Below are 13,366 nucleotides of genomic sequence, written 5' to 3' on the forward strand. Positions count from 1 at the left end.
TTAGAAAATAATGTAAAAATAAATGTGTTACAATTATATGCAAATTAGGCATATTAAAATATATTTTTTATAGATTAAAAAGTAAGATGACACTCTGGATCCTACATATTTCTATTGGTCCACATTACTTTATTTAATTACCGTGCCAATGCGTAGGTAATTAGAAAGGATTTTTCAGTATCGTACAAAACACATTTAAAGCCTTGGACTTTTTAATGGAAAAAAAAAAATCTGGAAATATCAATAGCAAATGTCTACAACATGACTGTGAAAACATACTTCACAACATCAGTGAGTATACCTATTTTAAATACTTTATTGCAGTGTTGTCTAATAGTAGACAATGTTTCCAAAGTACAGAATTACATTTTCAATATATCAGACATAAAAAAACAATTAGTCTTTGCTTCTAATGTAATCATGTGCCTGTCTATTTTAACTAAATATATAAATCTTCTCAAAACATAAACTGATTTTTTTATGAAATTGTAATTTCATAACACTGAGTTCACTGAGTTGAATTCCGACTAAATAATTAATTTCTGTGACATCATCATTGAGGAAATGACACATTTGTAAAGTACAGAGGCTTGTATCCAGGAATAATCCTGGTAAATGTTTGTTGAATTATATGTATAATACAGAACAGTCTGAAAAAAAAGTCTTAATAAATTTTAAAGGTAAATTAAATCACACTGTTTTAAAAAATCTATTGTCCCCTCAATCCTGTTATATTTTCAACCCTGATTTCAGACCTTCACACTGATTTCAACCCTTCTATTTAATTGTTTAGTTAATATTTTATGATAAAAATTAATACTAGGTAAATATTTACTGTACTGTATTTACAATTTACAGGACAGTGAGAGAATTATAAAAGTCTTTTGAATATAATATGAAGGCAAAACATGAAAAATGTTACCATTAACTGTCAAATTGTGCTTTTACCTGTGAAGGCTTAAATAATGAAAAATCAGATGAAACTATAAAAAAAAATCCAAAAAGCACTCAGCTCAGAGAATTACCTACCTAATACCAATTACATAAGTAATTGGTATTAGGTGCTTACTATTTTGCATACAACTCTACATACTATGTATTGTGGTGTATAGCAATAGTTTTACATAAAGCCCACTTTACTCTAATTTAGTGCCTAAACCAAGACTAGTTTGCGGTTCACATCTTTAGCTTTGCAATGACGCTCTGAGGTCACTTTAATAGCTTATAAAATATCCCCAATGGCCTGTGTTGGGCTCAGTGTTGGAAAGACTGACTTGGGCAGATCCTCATTGGCGCTATTTGGATAACCAACACTTTAGGCCTGAGTTAGGTCTGTCTGCCCAACCATTACTGAGAATCGTTTTTCGATGAACAAATTCTCATGGGCTCATGGCTTTAATCCAGCACTTAAGTGGAGCATTTACTGGTCCAGTGCAGGTTTGCTTGCTTGTAGAAGGTAGATAATTGTTAGCATTGTGCATGCTTATATTGTGCAAATGCTTTATGTAGATAGGAACTGTAGTATTAAGCAACCATATTGTAGCCTGAATTTTAATACAATACAGTGCAGTACTTTTGTCTTTTTTAATACAGAAGAGTATACAATACAGTAAAAAAAACATTTATATGTTCCATATAGTATATTCCTGTTTGTTAAATGTCAATCTCTGTTTGCTCTGTGCTCTGGTACATTGTAAATAAGGGTTACCATCAGTGTACTCCCAAGTTTAAATAACTGTTGATTAAAACCCACACTTTAGTCCTTCACCCACACCACTACAGTACTTTAATTGTTAGGATTAGTTTCATAAGCCCTATATTAGAGCCATGTGGCACTCCTACCCAGTATTTAACAATAGTTTCTGCATTACGATTAATAGCTGAATAATTAGCATAGGGTTTCATAGGATATCATGTTAACATCATAGTTCACTAAGCTTCTGTTGTTTTTCTCTGTCACAAGTTTTCCGTCATGTCTTAACAGGCATACTACATTGACCAAAAACAAAAACAACCAAATGTACCATGCTTGCATGCACATTGCAAAAGCACCATTGCCAACAGAGGTGATGTATCAAGTCTACTGTGCAAACACACTATGTGTGTGTGGCATATGTCTTCCTGTAAAACTATTTGTAGGTGGTGCTTGAAAGTCTTAGTTTCATGATAGGTGATATGTCACTGGTGGGTTAACTGAGGGATGAGGAGAGGGTTAAAAAAACCGTAACTATGTACCATTCTTACTAGATAGTGCCCCAAAATCAGGGCCATTTCAAGGCATTTGGGGGACCCAAATATTTGGGTCCCCCAAATGGGCAATATTTCTTCCTCTTCCTTTTTCTTCTTTCTTTTCTGGCTTCCTGATGGACAAGTCTGCATCATGATTGCTCAAGATTCCTATTTTATCACTGCATGAATCACTAGTGGGAGGGTCCACCTTGTAGGAGATTCCAAAAACAGTGTCTTTGCAATTTCCAGCATTAACCATCACACCATTTAAAGGGAGGCTTACACAGTTTGTTGTTTTATTCAATTCATAACCAACCATAATCTATGGGTCCAAGGCCAGCTCAGGGCCATACACTATTGATTGGTTTGCTTGTCTTGTTTCTCAAATGGTGTCATTTCCGTTAGACCAAATGGCATGCAGTCATAAATAGGGTTCTTACTCAGTAAGGTGCTTCTCAAATGATTATGTTCCTCACCATATTTGAAGGTACAAGACAAAGTAAATTGTTGTCAGTGATGGCACAAAGATAAAAATAAATAAAAATCTAAAATCTATTCCACCCATTTATGTTTTCAGATTTAGTCCTCTTGAATGTACAGGCCCCATGCCATGTGGTGTTTGCTGGTTTAATCCGCCACTGTGGTTCATGGTGTAAAATGTTTGAGAACCACTGCTGTAGCACATCTACAAGAGGCTGTCATCTGAAGAACCTGAACATCTGAAGAACATTCAAATTGTTCTTTGATTAGATGTGATTACATCTAGAGTCATTTCCCCTTTAAGAAACTCTTTTTGTCTGCAGCATACAATGCAGAGTGAAGAAGGAGCACTTCATTGGGATCTCAGGAAAGCATTTGTCAGAGGAGTTGTCAGGTGTGGAACATTACACTCCTCTTATTTGTGAAAGGTCAGAATGGCCTTGGTGACACTTGAGCGTGCTGTCCTGGTGATGAAGCAGTACAAAAGGGGATCAGCCAGGCAGTTCAGAGTGGAGAGAGCCACACTTATTTTATAGAGGACATAGAGCCAGGTGAGAAGAGGACAATCCTCATAAATGGACCTCAGCAACAAGGTGATGTGAATAGGGCCGAAGCAGATGCAGATGGTCAGTAGCAAGCTGCTAAGGAGCTTGAAGACATGCATGCGATCAGGAAGCCTCATGGCCTGGTTCTTATAAACCTCCGCGCAGATCCTCCAGTAACAAAACACTACCACCACAGCTGGTAGGAGGAAACCCACAATGAAACGGATTACATTTATCCTCCTTTGATGGTAGCTCAGTGGTAAAATCTCCAGGCAGATTTGATATTCTTCTTCATAGATGTCGTTTGAAGAAATGGTGATGGCATTAAAGATGATAGCTAAAATCCACACTACAGCACAGACTATACTTGCAGTGCTGATTGTTCGTAGGTGGGGAAGGCTGAGCGGGTGGACCACTGCAAGGTAGCGGTCCACAGCAATGCAACTCAGTAGCACAGCACTAGTGTAGTAGTTGGTGTAGAGGAAGAAGACACAGATGGTGCACAGCGTACTGCCATGGCGCCAGAAATCATGGTAGACAAAGTCCATCCACACAGGCAGACCAGCGATGAAGAAGACATCGGACAGAGCGAGGTTAAACAGATAGATTCCCAGCTCGTTTTTCTGCTTGATGTGCTGACAGGAAACATACAGAGAGAACGCATTTGAAGGAATCCCAATCACAATGACGACCAAATGTAGAGTGAAGAAGAAGTACTTCATTGGAATCTCGGGATAGCATTCCGATTCAGAGGAGTTGCCAGGTGTAGAATTCATGTTCTTCCAGCTAAACAATAAAAAAGCACATGGAATTCATATCATAAGTGACACAGAATAATAATAGACCATGACATTATTAGAGCACTGTTATACATGATTATCTGCCAAAAGTCATGGGATAGCAGTATGACCATGAAGCATTACCCTGTGTTAAGACTTGGGAATGTGCTCATAAGTTGTAAACCATGACCAGTGAGTTTATGGCAAGGCAACATGAATTATATGTTAAATAAATATAAGCAAGGCCTGTAGTGAATGAGATAAAGATGGAAGAGACATTCCATTTCCAAAGTTGGGCCTGGCATTATTTAACATTCCTCAATTCACAGTGTCAAGTGTATGTGGTACATGTGTACCTGAAATATTTTATTTAACACTTTTTGTAAGTTTTGAAAATGCACATAATAAATCTGAATAGACAAACAGCCAAACATAGCAAAATGGTATTAACTCTTAGACAATGTGAAATAAAAATAATTACTCTAAATCCAAATTTTGAAAAAGAGTGATGGAAAAGTAGATATTTTTTTCTCATAAATGGCAATCTGTCACGCAGAAAGACCCTGTGATTTAATCTTTTTCCATCCTGTTGATTAGTTTCATTCTTATCGCTTGGTATACAGCTTAGACTATACACTGTATTCTGCTACATTGTATTATGTCCAGTATGTGTAAAGCAATAAAAAGTTCTCAGCAGTTTGCATGGGTGGCTAATGACTAGAAATGGCTGGGTCTACAGATTGTTTGATCATTAAAACACAGCTTTTTTTTTTACAAATTGCTTTAGACATTCTGAAATGATGAGTCTAAATCCTGTCTGAAAAAAAAAAACTAATTTTAAGCAAAAATGCTCATTTATTACACATGAATTTGGGGAAATGTGTGGATGTAAGGCATTTTCACCCACAGTGGACAGCAGTGCAAAGGTGGTAAAAATTGTGACTGGCGGATTCTGGCTAGAATTGTCCACATGAACAAACAAGCAACTCTGACAGAAACACACAATGCAGGAGACCCCACATGCATATCCCGCAGGTCAGTGAAGGGATCTTTAGCTTCCAAGAGATATAAAAACATCATGCGACAGAATACTAGTCCCATGTCTCATGACATTTGGCTTGCCAGCTTGCCAGTGTATAATTAATTGCAGAGAAAAATTTACCAGATGGATAAAATCACAATGTGTAAAATAATTATTAAAAAATACTTATTGTAAAAGTGTATGTCCTTTAGGTTTCAGTTTCATATAAGGAAAAAGATCAGAGAACATTTTATACAATTTTTAATTCCAAGAAAATGAAGAAAATGTTTTCACACATATTAAACATGATAACAATCTAGTTTTGAAAATTGTTTGTTGGAATCTGGACTCAATCTATCAGACAGTCTCAACCAGACACTAAATAACAAAACGGAACACGGGATTTTGCTCATTCTTACCACATGCTATTTATAGATTATAGATCGTAAAAGTCTCAACAGTAGCAGAGGACAGATAAACAAACAGTAAACTCACCCTCAGTACAGCCAGGCCTTACACTGACTCCGAATGTTAATCAGAAAAAAGAACAAAAGTAAAAAAGAAGTTAAAGAATATCCTAAAGTATGTCAGCATGGTGACTGTCGTCTGTTCTTGAGGTCGTCTTCTCAGAGTAAAGTCTCAGAGTGAGTTTTACTTCCTGTCTTTTGCTGGTTTCAGCATGCCCTTAACCCAAAAAGGGTTTGAGGAAGAAGAACTACTGTGTGTTTAACACGCCAGTGGGTGAAATATTTTTGTTCAGCAGTGCAACACATTTCTGGCTGCCATTCAGAATGAGAAATGGTAGTAATTGGTTGGGGAATACGATGATGTTCATTGAGAATGACTTTGTAGCCATGACATTTTTTTGGTTTTGGGTCATCAGAGGATAACACTAACATAAAATGGCAGTTTTTAATATTCTTATAATATCCAGCCCTGCATCTGTTCTCACTTATAAATAACCAGTTAAAACTAATTCCATATGGTTGCCTTAATAGTTTTCATGCCTTTAATATTAATCTACAATGTAGAAAATAAATTAGATTATATTGTAGTTATGATACTGTAGCTACCAGGGTGGTTGTTATGGTATCCTGGTGGAAGCTAAGGTGTTGCTAAAAAATAGCATTTGGTTGTTACTAGGTGGTTTCTAAGGTGATGTGTTGGTTGCTACAATGTTTCTAGGTGATAAGTTTGGAAGGAGGTTGGCTACAAATGGGGTTGCTATGTTGTATTTCAAGTGATTGCTGAGAGTAAATGGGAGAAACAATAGTTTCAAAAATGACAAACTGTCTGTGAAAAGGCGTGTCAGTATAGCTGTGGATTAATACAACAACAAATAAATGAGCGAGGGTCTCGGTGAGGATTGCTTTAAGATAGCATATCCAAAACACTGTATATTGGTGGAGTCAAAATACAGTAGATGTGTACTTGTGCAATAGCTGTTTAAAACACACCTTACACAATCAGACAACAACACTCATTCTAAAAGTGTTAGTATCTCAAAAACTGCACAACCATAAAAGTGATTGATAAAAACTAAAAATAAAGCAAAATGTTAATAACAGTTTTAAATACAAACTTTTAGCAGATCACTGAGTCAAAAATGGCTGCAATCACAAATGTCCACTTCACCAGAGCTTCATAACCGAGACTATTTTCTGGTTAAGGATGTTCTGATTAGAGCAGATGTATGAATATTTGAGTGAAGGTTTTAAATTTAGTGTCTTTAGCAATTGACAGAGCTTGTTTTCCTCGGAAGGGAGTGTTGTAAGTTATACAGTGTTATACACATGTTTTTACTGCATTTATAACACAGTTTTTTAAGTAAAAATCAACTGTTCGTTGATCATGAAGCTATCATTAATCCGATATTACATAATGTACTATCATACTTAATTATGTACTAATAGGATGAGATTTGATAAGATAAGATAAGATAAGATAAGATACAACGGAATTGAGCAGCAATCCCAATGTGCTTAAGACATACAATAAATAACAAGAATTAAAGAATGAAAGAAAAAACTAGGATACACAAATTTACACAATAATAAACATGTAGAAAGTATGCAGGGTGCTTTTAAAAGTCCAGTTGTGAGTGGGGGGGGGGGGGGGGGGTTATGTGTCTTTTTTGTCTTTGGGGGTTATGTGTCTCTTTGGTTTTTAGTCTGTTTGTCCTGAATGTGATCAACCGGAAGTGTTTTTCAGAGGAAGTGAGCATATTACACTATACTTATTAGCTGCTGCCCAAAGCCTATGTGCTGCAGCTAAAGTGGGCTGTGTTTTTCAGCTCTTGAGCTCTGGGGAGCTCTGGGGAAGACTAGCACATGCCTCCTCTGATACCACTGTTTTCGAACTGACACTGAGGAAAGCTCTGCACCCCAGCTCTTATACACGAAAACTAGCAGATGCCTGTGTTGACCAACATTATGGTAGGAATGATGAGCACCACGTACCCACTGAGAGAGCAGGAACTTTCTGGTAATGGCACTACATGGCCTTGTTTGACTGTTCCATATGTGTGACCAGTAAGTAGCCTTGTCTTCATAGGACAGACACACTAAGGACTTTCCCTACCTTGACTATGGTCTACAATTGGATCCTAGGTATTTTGTATGTTAATTATATCTGTGATCGTAAAATTTATTTCTTTAGTTCCACCATTGTGCTGGACTTTTTTACACAAAGTAACTAAGGATGACTTCTCACCTCTGTGTCATGGAAAATAATGTAAATATGAGGTCAAACAAAAAGACGTTATAATGTTTGCTACAAACAAATAATCAAATAAACTGGCAGGGGCTCCGCTGATTATAAAACAGATATCACCTGAGTATGAATTTCTCAATACTAAACACAACCACAAACTCTGACTACAGGTCTGACATTAAACAGAACAACGAAACAGGCGCCAGACTCATGCAAACTTACTTTCAGTGATGCACACACCTAAACAGTGTATGCAAATTTGCTGCAAAATGGATAACAATGCAAGTGTTGTACAAAATGACCTTTTCACAGCAAATAAACACACAGCCTGTCTTGTTCCTTTAGTATTGTAGTATAATAAAAAGCATTGCCAATAGAATAGAAATCTCTTTAGCAGATAAACATAAACTGATTGGCACAATATCTAATGATAGGCATAGACTAGAGGGGCATAAACCCCTTTAGCGTAGAACTGTGGAGCAGTGTAATTGTGTTCACTGTAATTATGAGTTGCTCCATAAAGTACTTTTAAGATGAGTTGAAAAGCCTCTTGACTTGAGTTGACTTGAGTTGGGAATGATGAGGTGAGGTGGTTCTTATCCAATATCCTGACCTCACTAATGCACTTGTCACTGAATACATTGAATTTCTTGGAGAGTAGAGTAAGTTCTAAAATTCTTGATTTATTTTGTCCATATATTAAATGTATGTAAAAGTAACTCTAAAATATTCAGCTCAAACTAAAACAATGGAATTTCATTAGAACTTAGATCGGGCCAAAATATCCGGCCCGACCCGGCCCGAACCGGTGCAAGAGCCCAACCTGACCCGTCCAATTAACTGTCTTTGTGAGCACGAGCCCGATTTAAATGAGACATTTTTTTGTAAGCAGAGAGTTAAAACTGAGCTTTTAAAAATCATTTCAGGCTGTTTAAATGAGCAAAGTCTGTTCAGAATTATGTTAATTAACATTGCAACACTGAAGAAGCATAGACCTATAATTTAAGAAAAATGTTTATTAAGAACGGATCTCCCCATCTACTCTAATATAATTAATAATGTCTAAAAACATAAAACACTTTCTGACCAAACAATATTTTCAGCCATAAGTTGCGTGATTATAACATTTTAACTTGTGTAACATTTATTTTAAACACAGTTTAATTTGTTACTTTACTTTATTGTGAGTATCACGCCATAGCTTAAATAAAATAAAAATAGCATTAAAAAACAAAGCCTGACACGACCCTGCCAAGTCAGGCCACTTACCTCGGGTCGGGTTCGGGCAGAGAATCTAAGCTCTGAAAGTCGTTTGTAATCTGTGGAGAAACAAAACATCAATAGTGCCTGTCACATGTACTGTAACAATGGACCTGACATTTGTAGTGTTTGTTTCTTTCTCTAAAGTGTAATTTCCTGTCTGTTCATATTTATATTTAGAAGTCTGACGATGACAGATGACACTCTTTAAACAACGGTGAAGTCAGCCAGCTTGTCTATGGAAACACTGAGTTATGAACTGAGTTGAGTGTTTGCTTTTTCGTGGGTGCGTCAGGACATTTTGTGTTACTTTTGGCTGTAAATCAATTTGGGATCCATCAGTTCACCTTCAGTGCCTTAAACCCAAGAAAGTTAGAGGAAGAAGAACTGTTGTGTGTTTAACACGTCAGTGGATGAAACATATTTGGTTATTACCACTGGTTGTGGTCAGCAGTGCAACACTTGTCTGGCTGCCATTCTGAAGTAATGTGTTGGGGTGTATGATGATGTTCATTGAAAATGACTTTGTAGCCATGACAGTGTTTTGTTTTTTTGGGACGTCAGAGGATAACACTAACATAAAACAGCAGTTTACAGAATTCCTAACATGACTTATAATGAAAATCCAGTCCTGCATCTGTTCTCATTTATACAGTACCAGTCAAAACCAATTTCATATGAGTGCCTTATTAGATTTCACATCTTTAATATGAATATACAATGTAGTAAATAAATGGCATTATAATGTAATAATAATATAGCATTTCTATGGTAACAGATTATAAACTGAGTTGAGTGTTTGCTTTTTTTGGCTGTGTCAGGATATTTAGTGTAGCCTAGGGCTGTAAATCAATTCAGCATCCAACAGTTTACCTTCAGTAACAAATTGTGTGTGATTAAGGCGAGACATTAGTACAGCAGCTATTTGAAGTCAAGTCAAGGTCAAGACAGAGAGGACCAAGACCTTAAGTTTTTCATTAAATAATAATAAAATAAAGAAGAAGAAAATGGATTAGATATATGACTGTATATAAGTATATAATTATCTTGAGAATAAGGAAACATCAATACAAAATGAAAAGGGTTTGGCAGACATGGATCAAATTTTATACACAAGCTGCGGCTGAAGGAGGAAACCGTAAGGCTATTTCCTTATATCTAAATTTGGATCTCCATCTGCCCCACTATTAATATTTCATACGAGTGTTTCCTTCTACGTTTGAGACACATGGCTTACATGAATAAATATATATCTTACAGTTTTTAATCTAAAACTTTACATACTTTATAATACTGAACTGTTTTATTTATGAAATTCTCAAGTACTATATACTACTTCTTTGGTTTTAAGTATTACACAATTTATACAATTCCCACCAGCTTAACCAGAATTTTTTTGTTATATCAATTGCTTTCTATAATAATTCAATTTTGAATGTGATGGTCAGGTGTATAAAATTTGTAGATTTATATTTATTCTTCTCTTTGATTTCACTTAACAGATTTTCAAAATACCTATAGAAAAATAGATGAAGAAAGAAAATATAGCATTAACAGTATTGATAGCACAGCCAACACATAGTTACTGCAGCAGCTCAGATCTTTGTTCATTTTCTTTTTTCACAGCAAACAAAACAGAGGCCAAGCAGTTGATCATAATATATGAGCTACAAGTGTAGCTAAGGTAGCCCAAGGGGAATCACGAAAATGGGGGACACAGCCAGTATGCAATTAGATGGGGCCAGAAGCCAATGGCAACAGACTAAACTCAGTATTTATAAGTTGATTCATCTCAAATATCTCTATTTGAATATGTATATGGCCAAAATGTTCACTTAACACAAAATAGATAGAAAATATATATATTTTTTGTAATACAGGCTTAATTTGTTTAAGTTCTGACACATATTGGATTTACAGTGTAATCACCAATGCACCTATTTTATACACTTTTATTTAATATGAAAACATAATATTACATGTAATTGCTGTTTAGTGATGGTGTGAAAATAACAACATTTTGGAAGGAGAAAGCTTTCTCTGAATCTGTCATCCTATAAATACAGCCTGTAGTCTTTAAACCCCTCACCTCTAGTCTTGCTCTTTTAACTCTATGAAATCTCCCCTATCTGACTATTATCAGAGAGAGGGTACTGGCTTCCTTGCCATCTATATAGAAGTCTCCTCCAGAATAATCAGAAGTGAAGAAAACAATGCGAAGAAAACAATTTGATCCTTAATGCATGCTAGCACACTCCAAATCTGAGCATTCCTCAGTTTCTCTCCACATTCTGGTGCTCCAGTCAGCAATCTCCCCTTACTTTGTTAAAAAGTTATATTCAAATCAAATAAAGTATAGAACGCATAGTATTTAAAATTGTGACTTGAAGTTTACACATACTTATATTTAATAGTTTAATAGTTTCTAATACACAATTTGTACATACATGTTCTCACATGTTTTCTTAAATTATGTTTAAAATACATATTAATAAAGAAAAGCATGAGTTGAAAAGACTGTGTGCGGTTTGCAAGTAAGTTGTACAATTTTACTGTACACAATGAATGAGTTTGTCATAACCCAGGTCAGATAATGAGCAAGAGGTTTCAAAACAGGATAAAGAAGATGGCAGTCAATATGTAATCTTAAAATAAGACACAAGTACTGTTGTTGAAACACACGCACACACACATACACAGCTGAACGTGCTGTTAAACTGTAGTTGAAGTTGGTGCAGACTTCTTTAGAAAACTGAATCTGCTGAATTTATTCTCACACTTATTGAACACCCTTTTAAGCTCTGTCTTTGCACTCTCACTCAACAAGCAGTAAACAACTGGATCTGCCACACTGTTAATTGTCGTAGTCGCAACAAACACCATATAGTAGTCTCTCAGACGTCTGGCAGCGCTGCAGCTGTCAGGCTCCAACAGGCCTCGTAGGAACATGACGATCTGAAAGGGGGCGAAGGACACCAGGTAGACGAGTAGGAGAAGCAGCAGCAGGTTGCGGATCTTCCTGCGCTCGCTGGCCAATGTGGAAGTGCTTGCTCGGAGAGACATGATGATCTGCTGGAAGCAGAAAGCCATCAAGAGCACAGGTATGAGAAATCCCAGCACCACTCGGATTATAGCCACGTGGGCCTGCTTTCTGCTCATGGATTCGCTGATGGCACACAGGCGTGCAGCTGAGAAATTCTGCAGGTCCCCTGTGTACACCAGGAGCCCAACTTGCAAAGAAATCTCCATCATCCATACTAACAGGCTCACCAGTGCAGCGGTGCGCACCTTATGCACTGAATTAAAGTACAGAGGGAAGACCACAGCAAGGTACCGGTCCATAGAGATACAGCACAGCAGGCCCGAACCCACATAGAAGCTGTTGAACATGATCACGTCGATGAGGCTGCAGAGGGTGTCATCCACTGGCTGCTTCTGTGCGAGTATGATCCATACAGGCAGGCTGATGGTGTAGAGCAGGTCAGACACGGACAGGTTCACCAAATACACAGCCAGGCTGTTCCCTCTACGCATTAGAATCCAAGCAACGTACAAGGATAGGCAGTTACCTGGAAGTCCAAGGATGAAAAACAGAGAGTAGGCAGTAGGATACATACTGGCATCCACAGTGTCATTAAATGTACACAAAGTCTCGTTCATTGAGCTGTTTAAGGTCATGCTGCCTTCGTGCAAGTGGTGAATGAACTGTTCCAGCGTTGGTGTTGTTGGTGAGGTTTCGTGCAGTGTGTAGGTGTTGCTGTGCTATGTAAATTCAGCACATGCAAACAAATAAATTATTATGGGTAGTGTGCACATTTCTTTTCCTGGGTAAAAGTTGATCCGAGGTGTATAATTTTATGCAAAATACTGTTTTATTTGTGACAAACTGTCATAGAAATATAGTACTTCCTCTTGCTTTGTAGCGGGTCTATTTTTGATATCACTTTTAGACAGGTTCTGTCCAGCATGGATATAAAAAGCATGCAGACACTTTCTTTATAGCCACATAATGTGTACCCAGATAACATGAACAATCAGCTTATGCTTGGCTGCTGATGTGTGGCAGCATTGCCTGAGACTCAGCCTCAGCCATGCAGAATTCTTTCAAATGTGGTTTATACTGATTTGAAATATGACCTTAAAACTAACCTTCATACATAGTGTATACGCTTTTTTATGTATTGTTATGTTATTGTGTGTATTTATCTATCAGACTGTTAAAGACAAGTTTCTATTTAATGTAAATTTAATGGACAACAAAGTCTTATCTTATCTTATCTTATCTTATCTTATCTTATCTTATCTTATCTTATCTTATCTTATCTTATCTTTTCTTTGTT

The 13,366-nt window shown here is 36.7% G+C and overlaps 2 protein-coding genes across 2 annotated transcripts; both read right to left on the bottom strand.

The window, feature by feature from the left end:
- Window positions 1–3,061: 3,061 nt before the first annotated feature.
- LOC103030701 (psychosine receptor) lies at window positions 3,062–5,748 on the bottom strand. The gene is given in 2 exon segments (XM_007257433.4): window positions 3,062–4,040; window positions 5,550–5,748. A coding segment is annotated over 1 exon segment (969 nt). The 5' UTR covers window positions 4,031–4,040; window positions 5,550–5,748.
- A 5,352-nt stretch (window positions 5,749–11,100) lies between these two features.
- LOC103041211 (ovarian cancer G-protein coupled receptor 1-like) lies at window positions 11,101–12,638 on the bottom strand. Its single transcript, XM_007257461.4, has one exon. It carries the CDS (start codon window positions 12,558–12,560, stop codon window positions 11,739–11,741), a length of 822 nt encoding a protein of 273 aa, XP_007257523.2. The 5' UTR covers window positions 12,561–12,638; the 3' UTR covers window positions 11,101–11,738.
- Window positions 12,639–13,366: the final 728 nt, after the last annotated feature.

Source organism: Astyanax mexicanus, chromosome 14 (genome assembly GCF_023375975.1).
Source record: "Astyanax mexicanus isolate ESR-SI-001 chromosome 14, AstMex3_surface, whole genome shotgun sequence".
NCBI lineage: Eukaryota > Metazoa > Chordata > Actinopteri > Characiformes > Acestrorhamphidae > Astyanax > Astyanax mexicanus.